Source organism: Hibiscus syriacus, unplaced genomic scaffold (assembly GCF_006381635.1).
Source record: "Hibiscus syriacus cultivar Baekdansim isolate YM2019G1 unplaced genomic scaffold, ASM638163v2 tig00014083_pilon, whole genome shotgun sequence".
Classification (NCBI taxonomy): Eukaryota; Viridiplantae; Streptophyta; class Magnoliopsida; order Malvales; family Malvaceae; genus Hibiscus; species Hibiscus syriacus.
Genome location: NW_024062315.1, coordinates 89,569 through 111,264, shown reverse-complemented (window position 1 = coordinate 111,264; position 21,696 = coordinate 89,569). Strand labels below are relative to the sequence as shown.

General features: G+C 34.9%; 5 protein-coding genes and 1 pseudogene across 6 annotated transcripts; 3 read left to right on the top strand and 3 right to left on the bottom strand.

The window, feature by feature from the left end:
- The first annotated feature begins 6 nt into the window (after positions 1-6).
- On the top strand, positions 7-825 carry LOC120206898. Its single transcript, XM_039206461.1, has 2 exons — positions 7-122; positions 211-825. Exons 1-2 carry the CDS (start codon positions 96-98, stop codon positions 823-825), a joined length of 642 nt encoding a protein of 213 aa, XP_039062392.1. The 5' UTR covers positions 7-95.
- Positions 826-1,505: 680 nt separating this feature from the next.
- LOC120206897 (probable Histone-lysine N-methyltransferase ATXR5) lies at positions 1,506-7,259 on the bottom strand. Its single transcript, XM_039206460.1, has 7 exons — positions 7,226-7,259; positions 4,846-5,202; positions 4,677-4,757; positions 2,496-2,725; positions 2,313-2,413; positions 2,016-2,228; positions 1,506-1,807 (listed from the first exon to the last, which is right to left on the bottom strand). Exons 1-7 carry the CDS (start codon positions 7,257-7,259, stop codon positions 1,648-1,650), a joined length of 1,176 nt encoding a protein of 391 aa, XP_039062391.1. The 3' UTR covers positions 1,506-1,647.
- On the top strand, positions 7,154-9,327 carry LOC120206913. Its single transcript, XM_039206478.1, has 3 exons — positions 7,154-7,831; positions 8,297-8,764; positions 8,798-9,327. The coding sequence occupies exons 1-3, from the start codon at positions 7,545-7,547 to the stop codon at positions 9,147-9,149; spliced, it is 1,107 nt and encodes a 368-aa protein (XP_039062409.1). The 5' UTR covers positions 7,154-7,544; the 3' UTR covers positions 9,150-9,327.
- Positions 9,328-10,428: 1,101 nt separating this feature from the next.
- LOC120206906 (protein PLASTID MOVEMENT IMPAIRED 2-like) lies at positions 10,429-12,936 on the bottom strand. Its single transcript, XM_039206470.1, is given in 4 exon segments — positions 10,429-12,347; positions 12,349-12,398; positions 12,519-12,607; positions 12,754-12,936. Coding segments are annotated over 4 exon segments (1,938 nt in total). The 5' UTR covers positions 12,917-12,936; the 3' UTR covers positions 10,429-10,711.
- A 1,886-nt stretch (positions 12,937-14,822) lies between these two features.
- Positions 14,823-17,219, top strand: LOC120206896 (annotated as a pseudogene).
- Positions 17,220-17,916: 697 nt separating this feature from the next.
- Positions 17,917-19,387, bottom strand: LOC120206912. 2 transcript variants are annotated; one of them, XM_039206477.1, is made up of 3 exons: positions 19,297-19,387; positions 18,814-19,140; positions 17,917-18,014 (listed from the first exon to the last, which is right to left on the bottom strand). In XM_039206477.1, the coding sequence occupies exon 2, from the start codon at positions 19,125-19,127 to the stop codon at positions 18,816-18,818; it is 312 nt and encodes a 103-aa protein (XP_039062408.1). In that variant the 5' UTR covers positions 19,128-19,140; positions 19,297-19,387; the 3' UTR covers positions 17,917-18,014; positions 18,814-18,815. The 2 variants fall into 2 exon arrangements, with proteins under 2 accessions (XP_039062408.1, XP_039062407.1); XM_039206476.1 differs by lacking the exon at positions 17,917-18,014 and having other exon boundaries at positions 18,588-19,140.
- Positions 19,388-21,696: the final 2,309 nt, after the last annotated feature.

Genomic DNA, 21,696 nt, shown 5'->3' with positions numbered 1-21,696 from the left:
TTCAACATGATATTTTTCGTAATAATTTCTTACACCTTGCTGCCAAGTTGTCCCCTCCTTCTCGGCTTGATCATATCTCTGGTGCTGCTCTGCAAATGCAAAGGGAGCTTCAATGGTTTGAGGTGCATATGTTCTTTTCCGAATTAAATTGCCCTGGCTCCCCATTCTTGGTATTTTTTTAATGCTTTGATATTGGTTGATGTTGATTAGGAGTTGAGGAAGATTCTACCCCCAAAGTTCGAGGAAGAATTGAATGAAAGCAGTAGGACTCCAGCGTCATTATTTTCTCACGAGCACAAGGAGCTGATGAAAGACGGGGAGAGATGGATGAAGAACAACGCCGCGTCATGCATGGTGGTAGCCACTCTCATCGCTGCCGTCATGTTCACGTCGGCTTTCACCGTTCCAGGCGGAAACGACGAGAAAACAGGCTCCCCGATCTTCCTAAAATCCAATGCCTTTCTGGTGTTCATCATTGCCAACTCCGTCTCCCTGTTCGCTTCATCCACATCCGTGCTGGTTTTCTTGGGAATTTTAACGTCCCACTATGCGGAGAAAGACTTCCTTCAATCATTGCCTGCTAAATCCATACTTGGCCTTTTCACCCTCTTCTTTTCCATTGTGACCATGATGATTGCGTTTGGCTCCGCCATTTTCATCACCCTCCAAGCACGATTAGCTTGGGTCTCAATCCCGGTCATCGTTCTTTCAACCGTTCCCATCGCTTTCTTTACATTGTTACAGTTCCCTCTCTTGATCGAAATGCTGGTTTCGACTTATTGTTGTCGTATCTTCCATGAGCCCAATGCCCCCAAACTTGAATAACTTATGGCTCAATGGATATCGACAACAAATCGTATCAACATACCCTATTTTGTAATTTGATTGGTTTTCCCGGCTTGTGTTTTTCTTATAATGCGAAGCTACATGGCTTGTCCACAATAATATTCAAGTATTTTGTAACATGTTTATATTGCATGTTGTCCACTACAATATATCTTTTAAATAACAAAAATCAACCGAAACAGTGGAGAATTTAACCATGAGGTCGCTTAATATAAATATAATGAAATTAAAGAAATCAATAGAAATATGAAAAAAATATTGATTTGTTTTTGTTAATAACTTGTTAGGTGACGGTAACCACTGTCCTGTTTTTTTTTCTTTCTAATTTATACTTTAAAAAAACATGTATTTAATTAAATCTTTCAAAAAATAAACATGTTAAGTGATTCTTAATTTTATTTAAATTTTTAATTAAATCTTTAAAACGTTATTCTTTGTAGCCAAGGGCAGAGAAAGGATATATAGATTACGAAAGATGATCTCCATGGAATAATTGTATTCTCAAAACCTGCAGAATGTAAAAAAAATGAATAAAACTAAAGTTGGGTGAGACATGTATTAGATAAATTTCATCATATCCTCGACAAAATAAAAATGATGCCACGCTGTCTTTAGCTAATGGCTGAAAAAATGGACCAGTTTTACATGATAAATTACAATAAGAAAAATGGCCCATGCAATGAGATTTCTCTCGACTCTGCTGCACCAACAATGAATAAGCTGTGAAAGAAAAGAAAAGCGGGTGAAGAAGTATGAGGATCTAAAATTGCATTCCGGCTCGGTATACGATTGCTACTAGCTTCACACAAAATGATGAGTAGGGTATTCATGCTCATATCCATTATAATCATAATAAAGCCTCTCTCCCTTAGCAATATCGCGAGTAGCAACCAAAAGGACCCGACATTCACCATTCACACTGTACCTCACACATTTGCAGTTCAGCTTCTTCTTACCTTCCCTGCACAAAATTCTACATGTTTTAATCAAATTAGAGTACAACACCCGAACAAGAGGCCTCTTTTAAATGTGATAACTCATGCAGATGAGTAGACAAAATAGGCTTGATATGTTACACGATGAGACGTTAAGTAAAACTGAAGTTGAGTACTATGATCTTAACTGAGACACAGTGTTCAACACCAATGAGATAGGTTATACAGGCTTACGGGGTATGATTGTTAATGCCATTGATAAAGCGAGCAATGTTTCCACGTTTATCAGGGCAGATTACAAGACTTTCAGATGGGTTTGTTGCTAAAAGAAGGGTCATCATGCTATCACAATCATCATTTTCTCGGTTTCTAATGTAATCCACATCTCCTGTGTATTCCGAGATGAAGGTCATATCCTTTATCTGGGCATCTGCTTCTACAGTATAACTGCACCACATGATCAGAATAAACTATATTAAATATGCAGTTAAGCAATATAACTGCAGCAGTGCAATCTCAAGCTAAAGGTACCCTTCACATGAATCAAAAACTACTATAAAGGGAGGACATTCGCCTCTCCTACTCATTGCTCTACATAGTTCCAGGGTCTCCATATCTTCCTTCGAAAGAACCTGAAAGAACAGCATAAACAAAGCTAATATGGAACATAATAGAATTAAAAGTTCTAAATGAAACAATCTCTGAAATTCAAACCTGCATGCCACCATTTTCAAACTTGGCCTGATTAGCAGATCTAGGGGCCATGCCAGAAGAATAGGTTAGTTCATCACTGAATTCCATCTGCATTGTTGTTAAAGCAGAAGCAAGGGTGCCCATTTGTTTCAAACGTTGCTTAGGATCTTCCGATGGTATAAATGGCAAGAGTCTCCTTCGTTTCTTTAGCAACACCAATGATACAGAACGCCTGCGACGCTTTCTGGTATCTAGAAGATCAGCCAGAAGAAACAAGGAAATCAGTTTCTATTTGTCAACTAGGGCGAGATGATGGCCATCAAGAAATCTTCACAAGATCCAAATTTAGCAACATGGTCTCACACACTCTGTGCTGGATGCAAGTACTATGTGCATAAAAAGGCCCATGCCTAATCTTCAAATTGACAGGGGCCTTAATAAGTATTTCAACCAAAGAACATAGTCAAATACCCTCTCAAAAATGCCTTCTATATTTGCACTCTATAAAATTAATGAAATATGGAACAAGTAGTGATACTTTGCAACTAGCCGTCTCTGGCATTTAATAAGCAATGTATTGCAACTAGGTAATATTTTACCTGAACTTTCTATAAGAAAAATCCATATATGCAGAATGTAGCATATCACACATTCTAACTTCGACTATATGCAGGCATAAAGGATGTATGAGTTCGTCTCACACGAAAGAATTCAATATATCAAATGACGATTTAAACATAAAAACATGTGATCATAGTTATAAATGTTTTTTGGGGCTTGTTATAAGGTGTATGAGCACTAGTGCAAACTGCTTTCTATTAACAATTACAATTATTGTTGAACTATATTTTGATATAACAATTTAAGACAAAGTGTTTTTAGACTTGAATTGAAGTTATTCAAAGTTTTCAAAAATAATTCAAAGTCCTTAAAAGTGGATTTGAGCACAAAATGATTTTCACGTACAAAAAGTATCGATATTGTTCTTATAGTATCGGTACCTCATGAACAATACCGATATTGTTCATATGGTACCGATATCAAAGGTAAGAGAAGTATTGATACTACCAGCATTGCTCAAATTCCAGAATGTAAAAATAGTACCGATACCCAAAGGGTTACCGATACTACTTTACATAGTAGTATCAATATCATAGGCATAGTATCGATACTATCAGACCCCAACGGCTTGTAACGACTAGTTGATTTAAAAATAACAAAGATAGTACCGATAGTCTCTTTAGGAGTACCGATACCCTCTGTATTTGGACAGTTTTATTTTGCAGAGTTTTCTTCCCAAACGGCTAGAAATCATCTTCAACGGCTAGAAACGGCCATAACTTTATTTCAACATATAAATACATGAAGGATTATAACACCTATTCAAGCATTCAAACACAAGAGAAGAATTTTCCAATCTTATTTTATCTCTCTTGTAAATATTAAGTGTTTTAGTGAGCTTTATTCTGTAAACATCCTACTTTTGAGAGGTTTTATTGTTTCCTTTTTACTTTTTGTAAATGTGATTTATTCTAGTTTAGCCAAGTGAAAAAATTAGGAAGTATAAAAGTTATCTCTTAATCATTAAAAAAAAGAACAAACTAGTAAATTTGTTGAAAATTCAGATACTTGATTGATAAGTCGAACCACTATAAATTCTTGTGTCAAATTTCTCTATCTTTTACTTTCCTTACTCCTTAATCAAATTATTGTCAATTTTCCTTTACAACTTTTTCGATTGTCAATTCGAATCTCCGCAAATCCTAACAATTATTTTTCACCTCTCACAGGGAGCTTTGTTTACATAATAGAAATATGATAGTTAAAAATAAGTCGAGTTAAATGTTACTAATTTAATAGGTTGAAGAGTTTTGCTTTTATCCAAGTTTCGCATATGATATGAAAATAGCTTCAACATATGATTTCATCATCATTTGCAGCAACGTTTTCAAGTTCCAACTCAGCACTTTTCCAGATCCCTGCAAGGTCCTAGATTTTTTTACCATTAATCTAATTTAATTTTCAGCAAATTTCTCCTTTCCCTTAAACTGAAAGATTATACTCATTTCCAAACTCAAATTTTGCATGAACCCTGAAACGATGTGAGAATTTTATGAATGAATTTCAAATATAGTAGCCATTCTCAAATCAACAGGAAACACGAAGAAAAGACGAATGAGATAAAAAATTGCACATTTTTACCTTGATTCGACGTGCATTTCTTTTTCCCATCACCAGTCTTCTGAATCTTGAAGAAATCAATTATCTTCTTCTGCGAAAAACCTTTTAAAAAAACATTTATAATAAAAACTGGAAAATTTTAAAAATGCAACAAAACGATTTTTTTAAAAAAAGAGATAAAAATCCCTACTTCTTATTGGCTTCTGACCAGAGCATTTGGGGCAAAGCCAGGACCCAATAGGAATACGAACCACAATAGGTCTAAGGCATCTCATATGGAATCCTTTATCGCATTTATCACAAAGGAGGAGCTCTTCGGGACGTTCGCCGGAGCCGCATTGTTCACAGATGATGTCACTGTATTCAGCTCGCTCCACCACCGCGTATTTCGCACGCGCCAAAATCTCCGACATGGGTCTCAGCTTCCTCGGCGGCGAAGAAGGAGACGGCAGCCGGCGAGGTGCCTCGGTTCGGCGTCGGGGGCTGACATGACGCCGAGCCGCCGGCATGATGGTGGCTGGAGAATGGAAATAAAAATTGTGTGTTTCTGGTCTCGCGGGGAAATCAGAAACGGAGAAGACAGAGAGAAATTTGTTTTCATTTGTTCTAATGTGCGCCGCGTGTGCGCATTGAGTTCAATATGCGCATCCTCTCGCAAAGCCTGTTTTCTCTTCTTAATTTTCCCCTATTTTTCTGGACAGAGTCAAACTTTTCATGGCGTACGGTTGCAACTTCCACGGTGTAACCAAAAAATAAAATTAATTTAAAATATTTTTATTATATTGTCACGGCCCAAAATTTTGATCTGCGATGTGTGTCTAAATATCCGCATAAGAAATTATATAAGCGGTGCTGGATTTTCCTAGACCATCAAATTTGGTCGGGTCTTACAGGATGAAAGCATTTTTCATTTAATTTAAGATAATTGTTTAAATTAAGAAAAATAATTTAGATTTTTGATTTGAATTTAAATTTCTTGAATAAGATAACATTATGATATGATTTCATTCAATATCAATTGTTGATGTAATTTAATCTAGATCGTGAATTTAAGATAATTCAATTATAAATAAGAGTCTCCCTACTCATTTAATCAATTTATTATTTTAAGAATAATACAATTCAAGTATTTACTCTACTTTTTCTCTTGTTTCTTTGTTTTATGAGTTTCTTAGCTTTGTTTTGTGTCAATTTTTTAAGCTTTGTTTCGTGCCTTGTTGTCTCTTTTGGTGGCCTAGATAGTCTTAATAATATTTACGTTCCACAAGTTGTTCAACCTTGGTGGCTTTTGTTACCTCGAATGTGTTTGTTTTTGCATCTTTGTTAATCCTAATTGATTTGTTCGTCGTTTAGTGAGTTTGATTTCTCATAAGGATGTGGTTAAGGTTGACTTAGACAACAATTTAATAAGAGAAAACGTTTAAGGATACACAAATTAGTTAGTCAAAATTCTAACCCCGTGACAATATGTATAATTTTTTTATTTGTATTCAAATATTTTCTTTTAAAATTTCAAATTATTATACCTTATATATAATTTCCCCACTTGTGGTGCGTCAGTGGGAGGATCCTGAAACTGATCATTCGGTGTTACGATTTTACCTTGTTGAAGCTCGTCATTTAGACTCTAATTCACAGGTTGTTGTCTGATATGTCTGTCATGAACCCAATGGCGCAGCCCACTCCCTAGCATATTATGTCTCTAGTTCCGTTATACTTTTATATTTTGACTATGTTTCTCCTTATTGTATTGTGAATGTTGTTGTGACCATGAGTAAGTACGATCACCACGAGTGTTATGTGCCATGTCAATTATATATTACTTTCATATCGGCCGTTAACAATGAATAACTGATTTATTATAAATTGATAAATAATAATATTAGTAATTAAATCGTTATTTTTAAAACATTAGTAAAAAAACTTGCTAAAATATTAATAACCATTTAATTTAGTTTACCCTTTAAATTAATAATGTTAAAAATATTTTTCTATTACTCTTTTTTAAAATCAATATTGCACTTAAATTGAATAAATAAAAAATCTAGAAATATAAAATTGACAATATCAATGATTTTTTTAAAATTTTTTTATTAACACATTAGAGTAGATTTAGTAGCTTTTTCAAAATAATATGTATGCATTAATATCTTTAGAAAGCTTCATATATCTGTAATTGGGTTGAAAATAATATTAATCTTGTTAACAATATTAGATTTGAGCAACTGCATCTATAATATATATATTCTTAATCATTAAAAATTATGAACATATACTATTTTATAATCATCGTATATTATTTAAAAAATTAAATTTATATGTATCAATAATCTCAATAATATATTCTTTAAGATCCTGAATTAAATGATCGAGAGTTATAGTTAAATACGTATTATCTTATTATTGCCCGTATTAATAATAAAAAAAATGTTATAAAGCACTTGTTACTCTCCGTTCAACGCGAGCCTTCTATATTTTCAATTAAAGCTTATCGTCTGCCTTTTCCATCCTTTTTTTTTTGCTTAAAATATACATTCCAATTAACACAATCCAACTAGATCTAGACTCACCGCCCACACCCGAGCCCGATCTTTCTACCGCCATGGATCCACCACTTTCCTCCGCCCCTAAGCTACGACTAATATGTAGCTACGGCGGCCGCATCGTCTCACGTCCCCAAACCAAATCATTTTACTATTTCGGCGGTGAAAACCGCTTACTTACCATCCCCGCCACCGACAACACCACAACCACACTTACACTTTCTTCCCTCACCACCACCTCTCCACCTTTCTCCGCCTCACCATCCCATTTACTCTCAAATACCAACTTCCAAATCACGACCTCGACTCGCTCATTTCCATCTCGACCGATGATGATCTCCAAATCATGTTGGAAGAACACAAGAGAATCTCTTCTAGTTCTACCGCCGCATCTTCACGTATCAGGCTGTTTCTTTTTCCTGTTGGCAATGGCGATAAAGCTGAGTTGACTCATCCGAAACGAGAGAGTTGGTTTGTTGATGCTTTGAGGAGTGCAAGAATGCGGTTTGGAAGTGAAAGTGGTGAACAACCTGAGTCCATTCCTTTGGAGACTTCTTCTTTTGGTTCTACTTCTTCTTCGCTTTCCTCGTCTAGTTTGCCTCCAATCAAACCCTCACCTGAATCAATACCAAGGTAATAAGAACAAATTTTGATCTTCCTTTATACATGAAAAGAAAGGAGCTTTTGTGTCACTGCATTATTAAAAAAAAAATCTTTGTTTTGCTCCATGGTTCTGTTTCCTTATTCTCTTAGAGGCAGCTAGTGGCCCAATTGTTATACTTTTTTCCCTGAAAAAAAAGGGTTCCCTGTAAATGAAATTTTGTAGAGATTTTGACGATTTCTATTTTTGATTCGTTTTAGCTGATTACGGAATGAGCTCATTAGTTCTTAGATTGTTGCATAGAAAGGGGTTAAAACTTGAGTGTCAAATTTCTAACTTGATAATTTCTGCTTAAATTTGTGGGGATTGGAAGAAAATTTGATCAACTATTAGTTTAATTCAATAGGCTAAGTTTAACTTCATATATGTTCAAGATGAATGATTGGTTTCATAGTTTATGCTTCCTTTGACTGTGAAATTTTGTCTCATTCCAACAGCGATGAATGTCTCGGGAGTGCTGTTTCGAATGTGCAGACTGGAACTTTTCAAGACCAAGTTGGTCACATTGCTTCAATGGAGAATAGGCTCTGTTCTAACACTTTTGAATCAGACAAAAAATTTGCTGATCCTTCCTCTGGGATTGAGATGCATAAACCTGTTCATTCTTATGGGTTTCCGGTAAATCTGATGCATTTACCTCAGCAGCAAACACAAGTAATTCACGAGGATACCCATTACGTGCCGCCAAACATGCCTGGAACGCAGCCCGTTACGTCTTATTACACAGTCTATTATCCGGTGCCACAACAGCAGCAGCAGCTCCATTATCAGGCAAATCAGCCTTATCCAATGTATTATGCCCCTGTCGCACGAACTCAGCCCTACAATATACCTATGCAACATGGTATGGTTCAAGCAGCAAGTATCGGCCTTGGTCAGCCCCAAGCTCTTCCAAATGCTCCATTGATTCCAACTCAAGTGGTTCTCAAGGAGGTTGCAGCAGTACCTCAACCTGTAGCTGACTTAGCTTCAGAACAATACCAAAAAATTCCAACAGGGCACCAGTATAGTAATGTACCTCATGCTGAAACTGAAACAACGTTTGCAGGGGCTCAAAGTCAGCACCAACATCAACCGTTTGATGTTGCTGCTGGTGAAACCACGAATCAAACTAACAAACTTGATGACGACCCTGCTCGAGTCCAAATATACAAATCTCAGCCACCCCCACCAATGTTGCCTTCACAGTATCAAACAATGACCAAAGCCACGACATTGCTTTTGTCGGAGGCTCTGGCAAAGTTGCATACAGACAATGCTGAACAACAGATTACGGCATCGGAACCATAATGATTCGATTCTCCATCTGGGAAAACAGTTTGGTAGTGGTGTCTTGCTAACTTATTTCTTGTGTTCCACGTTTCCTTTTTTTGTTTTTTCTTGGAAGTTCTGGAAATTATAGTATTCCAAACAAGGTGTTGTATGATTGAATTGTCTCTTCTGATCTTCTCATAATCCCTCTTTTAGAGAAATATAACATTTGTTTATGTAATCTCACTAATGGAATGGAGATTTTATTATAAATGTTGATTATTTGTCTCTTTCTTTACTAAAAGTACAAATAGATGCTTCTAACTGTAAAGAGAAAGTAAGAAAGAGAGCTTTTGTCTCTGTCATTATTTGCAATGTTGGGCGTGGATTGGGGGAGTTCATTACATGCCTTGGTGCAAATGGTTACCTCGCTATTGAGGTGCAAGTGGTGGACATGGGAAAGTTTAGATTTGAACTATATTATATTCAACGCTTAATTGAAAAATAACCATTTAAAGTAGACCTTTTATTTATTTATTAGAGAGTAGGTGTTTAACGTTTTTTCCGTTATTATTTTGACAAAATATCAAAAAGAAACCCCAATGTTACTAAATAGTTATTGTGGCCCATATTCTTTTCTAAAGCGTTTGAGCCCTCAAAGTTTCATTTTGAGACAAAAAGACCCCTATATGGATGAAAAACATTAGTTAACGAACTGTTAATGCTCCGAAATAGGGGTAGTTCTACACCAAAATGGAATGTTGGAGGCCAAAATGTTCTATAAGAAAATAATAAAGGTCAAGATTATTCAGTCAAACGTTAGGAATCTTTTTTCGTCCTAAAATGAAATGTTGGTGGCCAAAATGTTTTAAAAAAAAGAATGTGGGCCAAAATGACCCTTTTGATAAATTTTATAGGCTAATTCTAGGTTAAAAGAAATCTGCCAATCGTTCAAAATATGATATGACATGTTTATAAATTTTTAAAAATTATTTAGAAAATCTTATATTTATTATTATTATTAAAAAATCTTAAAATCTCTCTAAAATCTAAAAGGTTCGCATAGCTCTAAAACACTTAATTTCAAAATTTCATTAGTCATCCATTCGTTGTCGATCTTCCACGGACCAGCCATCTCTTCATCGTCACCAGATTATCTCGTGGCTGGCCACGGTGGTGATCATGATTTGCCCATGCAAATCAAATAACTTGAAATTGAACGCTGTTTGTAAGTTGTAACCATGCAAATCTCAGCAGAACATTCAGGACCTCCATTCCAATTAATGAACCTTTATAAAATAGATGAACGATGACAATGAAAAAGTTTAGAGTTCGATTCTTAGATTTACAATGGCAAAAAAGTAGATACATTTTTGTGTTATAAGGAGTTTATCTCTCAGTATCAGTTCTTAGAATGACGTTGAAGCAGCCCCCAATGTAGATAAGGTCCTAATAAGTACCGACAACGGCAGTCGTCTCATAAACTTGTCGGCGACGAGTGGAGAAGGGGTGATTGAAGGATTAGAGATTTAAGTTTAATTTTTAGGGATTGAATGGATGATTAGGGGATGGCGATAAGGAAGCTTGGAAACATAACAAGCTTAAGCATTTTTATCAACTTTCTTACCGGTGAAGATCTTGGCCAGATTCGGCATCACTTTTCTTTTCTTCTTAATGATGAACGGGGTCAATCCACCCACCCGTGTCACCGGTGATGACGAGCTACGGGACCTTGATTTTCCTAATGGTGTCAAGTTGCCATTGCTTTTCATTGATCTTCTGACGTATGGAGATTGCTTGTTTTGTCCTTCACCATTTTGCAAATTTCTTAGTTCATTCTCTATCATTTTCTTTGTTGAAAGTGACCTTTCGGTTCGATATGTTTCGTGTTCTTCCTCTACCCTTGTCTCCCTAAGATCTCTTTGAACCATTTCGGTTTTCATCAATATTTCCCTTTCACTAGCCTTGAGAGCTTCAATCCATGCCTCTGCTGCAACAACTTTCTTATCAGCAATCTCTTCGGCTCCAACTGCACGTCCGGTTAAGTACTCGTACTCAAATTTCGATACGGTAATCGTGGAGCTTTGATTAGATGCCGAAGCTCTAGATTGAATTGTGGTCTCTATGAGAGATCTCAGCTTTTCTAGAGCTGACGTCTCTGCTAACTTGACTGCTTCAAGTTCCTCCACAGCTGCCTGCAGGTTTCTCTCGGTTGAGTCTGTTTCGAACTCGGTTTGACAGATTTCTTCTTTGATTTTCGTGATGTCTTCGGTTACAAGAGCCTTTTCTTTCTTTGATGCTTCAGCTTCAGTTCTTAACTGTTCAATTGTCAGGGAAAGATTGGTCACAATTGATTTAGCCTTCTCTTCAGCTGCTGTCACTGCTTCCAACTTCGATTTGGCTCTTAAGAGCTTTGAGTTGAGACTTTTAACTCTCAAATCTGTCTTTTCTTCTGTTTTCTTCAACTTTTCTGTTTCTTCAGCAACAAGTTTCTGCTCATTTCGGATAACATCCATCGATGACATATACCTAAAACCCTCTTCTCGAATCGAAGCCAATTCGTTCTTAGCTTCCAGCAACTCCTTGCTGATCGACTCTGATGAAGGTTTTTGATCCTTAACCTGCTTAAGTTTATCTTGTAAGAGACTAACATCAGACAAAGCGACATTCAATCTTTGTTCCAACTCTACAGTCCGATCGATCTCTTTGACCATGTTATTCATCTTCTTCTTCATTTCATCCATCGTATACGAAAATTCAGCAACTTCTTTCTCTTTTTGAGCTTCGATATCTGCAGTTTCTTTCGATGCCTCGATCCTAGCCAGTTCAACCAGAACATGTTCCTCGTTAGCTGCCTCAATTTCCTTCCTGAGCTCTTCGATATACCTACCATTAGAAATTATTTTCGAGCTTGAATATTCAAACTCCTTCACTGCTCTCGCTTTCTCTGCCATTATAGACTCCATTTCAAGCTTAAGTTCACTGAGTTCATGTTTCACAATCTCCACTTCTTTCATAACTTCGGCATACTGATAACTTTCGAGACTCATAAAAACCGATGCCTTGTCTTCGAGTTTTCCTTTCTTTTTCAAAGATTCAACATCCTTAATCTTTTCCTTCGCCTTAGAATTTGATTCCTCTATCATTGAAGCCAAATCCTTCACCGTTTTCTTTGCACTAAAGAGTTCAGATTCTGCTTTAAACTTTGCTGATTCTGCAATTCTTCTACTCTCTTTATTGGCTCATATCCCTCCTAGCAATATGAAGCTCCCTTGCTTTTGACAGTGGCTTCCGGACAGTTGAACACACAATGGTAAATTAATCAGTCAAAATTGAAACTTTTGTGAATTCCGTTGATTAAAAGCTAGATACTCTTCATAAAAACTATGAAAAAAACCAAAACTATACCTCTGGAAAGGCCTCCTGATTCTGGGGTTTCTTCAGTGAATAATTACCTTCAAGAGTCATTTCTTCATACATATTCACGCAAGAAAGACCTATAAAAACCGGAGCAAATGGCCTGGAATTACAATAATAATCCTTCTATATATCAATTTTACATATTATTAACATCCCCTCAACAGCAAACATGTTAAAACTGAAAGGAAACGGAAGTTAAAACTAAGAAGAGATGACAACATACCAAGAAATTGTGGGTGGAGTTTAGAACATAATAAATGGTGACCGGAGACTAAACCTGCAATGAAATTGAAATTTGTTGAAAGATGTAGAAGAAGAAGATAATGTTTTTGGGATGAGTCAGGGGCAGAGGACAATAGTTTGAATCCCTGGTGATTGGCTAACATTCTTGAATGCAACACTAGCCATAAATAACACCAAACTCCAGCTGTGGGATCGATTTTAATTTTTTTAAAGGATATATTTTTAGGGTAAACTACACATTTAGTATCTGAACTATTACTTTTGTTTTATTTTAGTATTCAAGCTTTAATTTTTTTCAAGACTATACCTAACGTCGTTTAGGTTTTACTTTGGTATCCAAGCGATCTCAGTGATTAAAAATTTGTTTTTGGGTTCGAGCAACGTATGCAATGGTATGATCCTTCATTGCTAAAAGATTAAATCTTTGAACATATATTACCTTGTATTTACACCAAATTTATAAAAAATATATTACAAATTAATGATAATTAGATTTATCAAACTATTATAAATTAATAATAATTAAACTTATCAAACTATTGCAAAATGATCCTTAAATTTATAAAAAAAATTATCGCTAAATTAACCAATAAACGTCAATAACTACCAAGCCCAAAGCTCGGATGTCACAATCCTCTTTATGCTAATATCATCATGGTAGCTGGGAGGTTATGGGTCTTTATTTAGTTATTTCACAAATATGTGTGAGTAGTGGAGTCATGATGTTCCTTACAGTTCGTTAAAGAAATATGAAATGTTGAAATCTCATGTAGATTTATTAGGGTTGATCTGACTTTTTGGTATAGGGTTGCCCGGTTTTACCATAGAAATTGAGTTGTATCAGAAGTATTCACATATTTCATGAATATGGTGTTCCAAGTAGGGATGGTCACGAGATTCGAATTTAACGGGTTTTGATCTGACTTATTTTTATTTTATAAAAAATAGGTTCGGGTCGGATTCGAGTTTATGGTGAAAAACATCAGATTTAACCTTAAAAATAATGTAATTATATATTATATATTTAGGGATAATTACAATAATGCTCTCTCTATTTTAAAAACTAAAGTCAATATTTTTTTATAAATATATTTATTCTGGGTCAGATCGACTCGAGTTCGGAGTTTATCTAAAAAACGGTCGAGTTTTGGATCGAATGAAGTCACCCTAAATTCAAATCAGGTCGGAATTAGGATGGATGATGTATATTTTCTAGATCGAATCGGACTAGTTAAAACCCGACCCATACCCATTCCTAATTTCAAGTGCCACCTAATTAGGCCAGTTGTAAGTACATTGATGACTTCATGTTGATCGATATATGTGATGATGGTTGGTACTCAAACCCGTTAGTTCCATGTGTAGTTGAGACATCGAGGTAATGAGTAATTATCCTTGAGCATGATACATCCTAAACTAATAAGCTTAAATAAATCATACGATTTGAAATATTTCTAATAATGGTCAAGGATTATTCCCTAAAGAAATATTCTAACTTGAAAGGGGACTCTCCACTCAAACTAATGGGGATGTACTATAAATCGTCGATAAAAGCTCTCATTTCCCCATCATTTGAACCATCGAGAATCGACACCTCTCGAGTTGTATATCAACATGGGTGTATTGCCATATGAACACTTAATATGTGTGGACTTTAGAGCATTACTGATGTTTGGTCACAATGATATAATGGTTGAAAACAATTTAAGAATCATGACCGACATATAGGAATCCCAATGGTTGAAAATTCTAATCACTCATCCCATTGAGCAGCCAAGACCTCTTGACAGCAATGCATTGTCACAGGCAGTTCTAACATTTGACAACAGCACTCACAAGCCTGAAGAAAAGTTGGCAGAACCAGTTTTGAATTGATAAAATTAAGCTTTTTTTTTGTTAATACATATATATGTATATCAGTGATATAATGGGATACATTTATGAAAAGACTAAGATCTTGTATTATACTACTTGCTTCCCCCCCCAAAATAGAATATATTGTCAAGATTTGCTACAATTTCTCTTCATAGAAATTCAAGCACATTTACCATGCCTGATGCAGTTTTATTAAAGCAGGGTTTGGGGACAATTCAAATCCTTGCTGATGCTTTGCCTAAGATTGCTCCTTATGTTTTGATCAACCATCGGGAGGTTCACTTTCTGACTATTACTTTTTACTCGTACGGTATTTTATTTGGCATCCTTATAAATTCATTTAATTCCATACTAATTTATTTGACTCTAGGAGCTTCTTCCTCTGATAATGTGTGCTATCGAGTGACACCCAGATAATGCCACTCGAGACTCATTGACGCACACACTATTCAATTTGATTAAACGTCCAGATGAACAGAAGAGGCGAATTATAATGGATGTATGTTTCAGAGAATCCCATTAGAGCATCAATAGCTACCAGTGTAGATACAGTGGTAAATCTTTTAAACTTCATTTCAGGCATGTGTGAGCCTTGCTAAAAATGTTGGTGGAGGTGAGAACAGAAATAGAACTACTCCCCCAGTGCTGGGAACAAGTGAGTTTCTGGGCTTGCTTATTTCTTCTTTGTCAGTTGTACTTGTAGTAGCCTGATTTCATATTGTTTTGAATGCAGATAAATCAGGTGTATGAGGAGCGCAGGTTGCTTGTTGCTCAATCAAGCGAGGAGCTTGCTGAATTTGTCAGACCCGAGATTCGTGATTCTCTTAGTTTATCTATCGTACAACAACTGATAGAAGATCCAGCAACCGTTGTCCGAGAAGCTGCTGAACACAATCTGGCCTTACTACTTCCACTCTTTCCACATATGGATAGATATTTCCGGGTCAGCCTCACTAAATATGCTTCCAGGCAATCGTGGAGGAGAATTCTGACTTGACAGAATTCTAACCCCATGGTCTATGGACTGGAGCCTTTTCCCCTTAGCATAATATAGTAACTTTAAAAAAATAGAGAAATTATAATAAGAAAACATATAAAACTCTCCACGGCCTTATTTGTATATTGACAGGTTGAGGAGTTGATGTTCCAATTGGCCTGTGATCCATCCGGAGTGGTGGTCGAAACTACACTAAATGAACTACTACCTGCAATAATAAATTGGGGAAACAAGTTTAGACCATATTTTGAGAGTTCTAATCTCTCATATCTTAGCCTCTGCTGAGGTAACTTTTAGCCCTTCGGTTTTATCATTTTCTAGGTAATACCACATTTACAATTTGCCATGCTTTTCCCTCTTACTGTTAATATTTTCAGCGCTGTCCACCTGTTTCTGGAGTTGAAGGATCAGTGGAGTCCCACCTGCTCGATTTAGGTGAACGAGAGCGCTGGAATCTTGATATTTTGTTTAGAATTTTGCAGACTTGCTTCCTTATGTGCATCAGAAAGCAATTGAGACATGCCCATTTTCCTCTGTTTCAGAGTCAAATGGGACAAATTTTTCCAGTTCAATACTTGAAATGTATGCTGGGTAAGCTTTTCCCTTTTCTTTGGTTTCTTTTTCCAGACTTGCACTTTCTTTTATTTATCAGACTTTTGAAATGAGTATATGGATAGATTTGGATAGCTTAGTTGTAAGCTGAAATGATTTTGATTGATTTTATATTCTACTAGGGGACGTGTCGAGTGGCCTGCATTTGAATGGATGCATGTGGACTGCTTTTCTGGTTTGATACAACTGGCTTGTGTGTTACCCCAGAAAGAGGATAGTTTAAGAAACCGAATTACAAAGGTATTTTCTTAATATTGCATTTAATGGGATTTTCTGCTTTCTTTATGCTTGTTCTATTGAAATAATGCTCTTTCTCTTATTGCTAATCTACATCATGACATTGCAGTTTTTATAGGCTGTTTCTGAATGTTTTGGGGAGTCTTATTCGACACACATAATGATTCCAGTATTCTTGATAGCAGTTGGGGATACTGATGATTTGACATTCCCCCCCTCCCCTACATTCATTCTAGAATCAACGCTATTGTCTCCTTAGAATCTTGTTAACCTTTTGTTGTTGCATGTTTTGTGATTGTTGCTTGGGTGCAGGTCTAAAACCAAGAATAGCTGTTGCCAAGAGACTGGCTACTCTAGGTATCCTGCCACTTCTCTTAGCGGGTGTTCTAGGATCTCCTGGTAAGCGTGAACAGTTGGCAGACTACTTGAGGAAGCTATTAGTTGAAGGTGTAGCGAAAGAGAATCATTCTACGACATACAACAACGATATATTGAAAGCCATTGTATGTTTCTCTTTCCTTTAAAACTATTTTGTCTTGCTATACCTCACAATAAGATACTTGCATACATTTCAACAGGTGACATATATTAATGCAGAAGTTGCATCCACACATGGTCTGCCTGCCTTGATTACCCTTGGCTCGGACCAAAACGTGAATGTGAAGAATGCAAGCATAGATGCATTTGGGGCTGTGGCACAACATTTAAACCTGCCGTTGACGTAGATGTAATCTCTCGAACATACAAACTTAAACGTAGTGATGAAATTACATTTTGCCAAAATCCAAATCCAAACATATGATAATAATCGATGATATTAGCTGACAAGTTGATTTGTCCATGATTTGTGTCAGCGTCAAGCAAAATATTAAAATTGTCTATTCAAACAAATTTCAATATATAAATCATTTGTTCGAATTTCAATCAATCATATGATTAAAATTACTTTGATTTAAGACTTAAAATACGAGTATTGACTAAAACCCGACCTATACAAATAAAATATGGATAAATTGTGCATTTAGTACCTAAACTATCCATTTTGATCCTTTTAATACCTAAACTTTCAATTTTTTCAAAATAATACCTAAATTTAGTCTTTGTTTCATTTTTAGTACCAAAACTGAAGTGTTGAAAAAATTGAAAGTTTAGTACCTAAACCATACTTAAGTTTTGAAGAAAAAAATGAAAGTTTAGATACTAAAACGGACCAAACCTGATAGTTTATGTACTAAACACGTTAAGTTTTTAATGACGGCATATTAAAATGAAACAAAAACTAAAAAATAGGTATACTTTTGGAAAAAAAATAAAAATTTAAGTACTAAAACGGACAACAACTAATAGTTCAGATACTAAATGCGTAATTTACCCATAAAATATTGAACTCTGCAGCGAGGGACAAAGTTGGATGATGCAGATCAACGACTGTTCTTACGGTGTTTGATCGTACAGGGAGTGGTTGGTCGGTGGCGCACCGGAGAGTGGAAGTTATGGGTGGCTTATAAGTCTCGTGAAACCTAGGTATAAATCATGTACGGTACATAACGAAATGAGATGCTAATAAGATCATCTATACAGTTGAATGAACGAGACAAAGAACTTACTGATTAATTATTTAACATAAACTCGAGAAATTTTCTACCCAAAGCTTGGTTTGGATTGAAAATTGGCCACATTGACCATTCATTTTGTTCAAGGTCATTTTTCCAAGTTAATATTTTGCTAAATCCTCCAAGTTTCAAATATGAACAAATCTAATTTCTCATCTTTTAACATATTTGCATCTAAAACTCTTATCCAACACATTCAAACATGATCTACAGGGAAGCTTTCCACAGGTAATCTTTTCTAAATTTCATTTTCATTTACGAGAGGAATTACAAAGGTACAAACAACAGGCAGCCCTTTTTCCCTTTGCCATCTTCCCATCTAAACGAGAGATGAAAGAGTGTTAATTTAGCCTATAGTCTCCTATTACTCGGTTAAACTTAACGATCTGTGTATCCATGTTTTTATCAATTTATTTCTTATTTTGTATCATCTGGTATTTAGAATTATCAAGTGTAAGAGCTAATCAAACACATTAGACATGTCCAAATATGATTCATAAACAGATTCAAATTTATCCCTTCCTCTCACCCATTTCGTCTACAATCTAAAAATCCAAAAACTGATTCAATTCCATATTTGTTGAGTTCAAATTATTTTGGGTTTGATTTTGATTTTGACATATGCAAACGAAACGTACACGAAGATGGCTAATTGAACCATTTATGAAGTCAAAACATAAACCATTTGATGTGCTGAAGCGGTTACCTCTACTTATTGCGTTTAACAGCACGCCTTCCTTGGCCTTTCTTCGGCGGTCCCTTACCACGTCTCTTCAACATTTCTAGCTTCAATCGGCGCTCTTCTTCTCCCCTTGCCATGACACGCGGATCGTCATTCTTGATGTCGTACGGGTACCATTCCGCAACCTTGTCACCGATGAGCTTTTTGCGTAGAATCTTATGGGCTGATATCTGCCCCGCCGGGTTAAGTATGTGTCCGAATATTCTAGCTCGAGCTTCACTGACCCCAACTACAACAGCCGAGGCCAACATCTTTTTTAAACCACCCCCGCCACTCATCTTCCAATCGCTTCTGTTGAACGTTCAAAAGAATCTTTCAGCAAATTTTTCTAACCCAAAACTGAATTTAACAACCAGATTTATACCAGAAATTTCCACAGTCTATTTCAATAACAGAATATAGCAGTAGAAATCAATCTTCAAATCAAGTTAGGGTTTTAAAAGTTACCTTATTTAATTTCCTGGTCTGCCGGAAACTTGAAGGCAAGGAACTGGTACAGGTGGAGGAGATGGGAGTGACGAGAGGCTTGCTAGGGCGGCGGGATGTGTGAAAAACAGATGCGAGTAGTATGGTAGGAATACTTATAGTAATATAATTTGGGGTAAACTACACACTTATTACTTAAACTATTATTGTTATTTCATTTTAGCACTCAAACTTTTCACTTTTCAAAACTATTTTATATTTTATTTTGGTACTCTGCAGTTAAAAATTTAACGGTGATGTTAATATGTCACTATAAGATAAGATCACATCATCATTGAAAAATAATAAAATGTCACTTTAACAATCCTGATAATTTTTTAACTTAACAGTCGGATACCAAATTGAAACATAAACTAAATGTTATGTATGATTTTTTAAAAAATAAAGCATAACAAAAATAATAGTTTATATACTACATTCACAATTTACCCAAAAAATGTTAAGCTCATTTTTTACTCATGGACAATGGTTACCTTTCTTTGCTTATGAGTCCAACCACTGGCGAAGGCAGCATACATTAATCGTGTCAATTGACACCCTGAGAGTTTCTAAACTTTCTTTTTCATCCATATAGATTATATATATATACATACTATAATATAAAATAAAAAAAATGACACCCTTTTTAAACATATTATAACATCCTTTAAAAAATAAATTAGCCTCATATTTTTTTAAAATAATAATAATAATAATTTTAAAATTCAATTTTTCCACATAATTTTTTCATATAATTTCTAAATTTGACACCCCAAAATTTTTTTCTAGCTCCGCCTCTGAGTTCAACAATGACGTCATCTCGTTGGACTATGTTCTGTATAGAAAGAACTCAGGTGTGGTGGATGCATGTAATAAGTTGAGGTATATCAGCATGTTCAGTTTTCAAATAGACGTTGTGAGAGATAAAGGGGTGAAGAAGAAGAAGAAGAAGAAGAAGAAGAAGAAGAAGAAGAAGAAGAAGAAGAAGAAGAAGAAGAAGAAGAAGAAGAAGAAGAATAAGAAGAAGAAGAAGAAAAGGATACATATGAGACATGGATTTTATTTTTTATTTTATTTTTTTAATTGTTAACTTAGACTTTTGTTAATGAGTTAACGGGAGTTAACAATCAATGATCAAATTGAACGGATCGATAACATAAGAGATCAAACCCACTTAATTTTTGAATCGATGACCAAAATCAATCAAACCAAAAACATAATGGATCATCTGTTAGTTTACCCTAAATATAGGTTAGGAAAATTATTATTGTTACGTTATTTTTCTTAACCAATTAACAATACAGACACACCTTACGGATGCAACTGCTCAAACCCATAATCTCTAAGGAGAACAACATTTTCTACTAAAATCACTTGATGTATTCATTTATTATTGTTATGTTAGCATGTGATTGTTAGATGTCATTTTAATTAATTAAAATAAAACGTTAAAAATAACTATATTTAAAAATAGAAATAAAAATTATTATTTAATCAAACATTAAAAATATATTTTATCAGCTATAAAAATTTTAATTTATCGAAATAATATCCCAGTTAAATGTAAGTCATCACCTATTATTATTGTTACTATTAGTTAATTGACACTTCCTATTGATTAAATGTCCCTATAAAATTGGTGTACCCCAAGCCTCCAATTCAATTTTAAAAAAAACATAAATTACTTGTATATCTTTGTATTATAAGTAAATTTATAATTAGTTCATCTTATTTTAAAAAAGTTACAATCTAATCATTTTACTTATTTATTGGTACAATCACGTTACTTGGTCATTAAACGTATAATGAACTATAACTATAACTTTATATATATATATATATATATATATACATATATATTACACTTCATAAATACGTAAATAAAATAATAAGAATATTTTATGCTTGAATTATTGCATTAATTGCTTTTACCTCTTCAAGATAATCACTACTTCCTAATGGTTCATTACATATCAGATTAATTTACAAATTGATAATATGGTAAGTTTTCTCTGTTAGCAGAATCCAAACGAAGGTATGATTTTATGTTAAGGATGTAAAATTTTAAGAAGTTATATTAAAAATTTAGGAGTGCAAAATTACAAAAAAAAAAATTAAGAGATATAAAATTAGATCATTAGTAAAAAAAATATCTAAACTATACGAAGAATTTAAAATTTTCAGAGATTACGACCCCAACACCTCATCTTATCTCAGAGAGCACAACAAAGTATGATAACATCATTCTTCGCCGCAAGGTCACTTATATTAGTATAAGATGAAATTGATATTGCACCAAAATATAAGAAATTAGAAAAGAAATCTATAAAAGTTGTAAAAAAAATTGAAAATTTGCTCATAGTTGAGTGACTAAAATGTAAA

What these genes read in the sequence shown, in the direction of transcription:
- LOC120206898 (XM_039206461.1), top strand. Translation starts at nt 96, where the DNA reads ATGCAAAGGGAGCTTCAATGGTTTGAG. An exon ending in GGGAGCTTCAATGGTTTGAG is followed by an intron (nt 123 to 210) that starts GTGCATATGTTC and finishes GATGTTGATTAG; the next exon opens with GAGTTGAGGAAGATTCTACC.
- LOC120206897 (XM_039206460.1), bottom strand. Translation starts at nt 7,259, where the DNA reads ATGGCGGTAGAAAGATCGGGCTCGGGTGTGGGCG. An exon ending in GAAATGCACGTCGAATCAAG is followed by an intron (nt 2,726 to 4,676) that starts GTAAAAATGTGC and finishes CTGATCTTCTAG; the next exon opens with ATACCAGAAAGCGTCGCAGG. An exon ending in GGCATTAACAATCATACCCC is followed by an intron (nt 1,808 to 2,015) that starts GTAAGCCTGTAT and finishes AATTTTGTGCAG; the next exon opens with GGAAGGTAAGAAGAAGCTGA.
- LOC120206913 (XM_039206478.1), top strand. Translation starts at nt 7,545, where the DNA reads ATGTTGGAAGAACACAAGAGAATCTCTTCTAGTTCTACCGCCGCATCT. An exon ending in TCACCTGAATCAATACCAAG is followed by an intron (nt 7,832 to 8,296) that starts GTAATAAGAACA and finishes TCATTCCAACAG; the next exon opens with CGATGAATGTCTCGGGAGTG. An exon ending in GCTCTTCCAAATGCTCCATT is followed by an intron (nt 8,765 to 8,797) that starts GATTCCAACTCA and finishes CAAGGAGGTTGC; the next exon opens with AGCAGTACCTCAACCTGTAG.
- LOC120206912 (XM_039206477.1), bottom strand. Translation starts at nt 19,127, where the DNA reads ATGAGTGGCGGGGGTGGTTTAAAAAAGATGTTGGCCTCGGCTGTTGTA.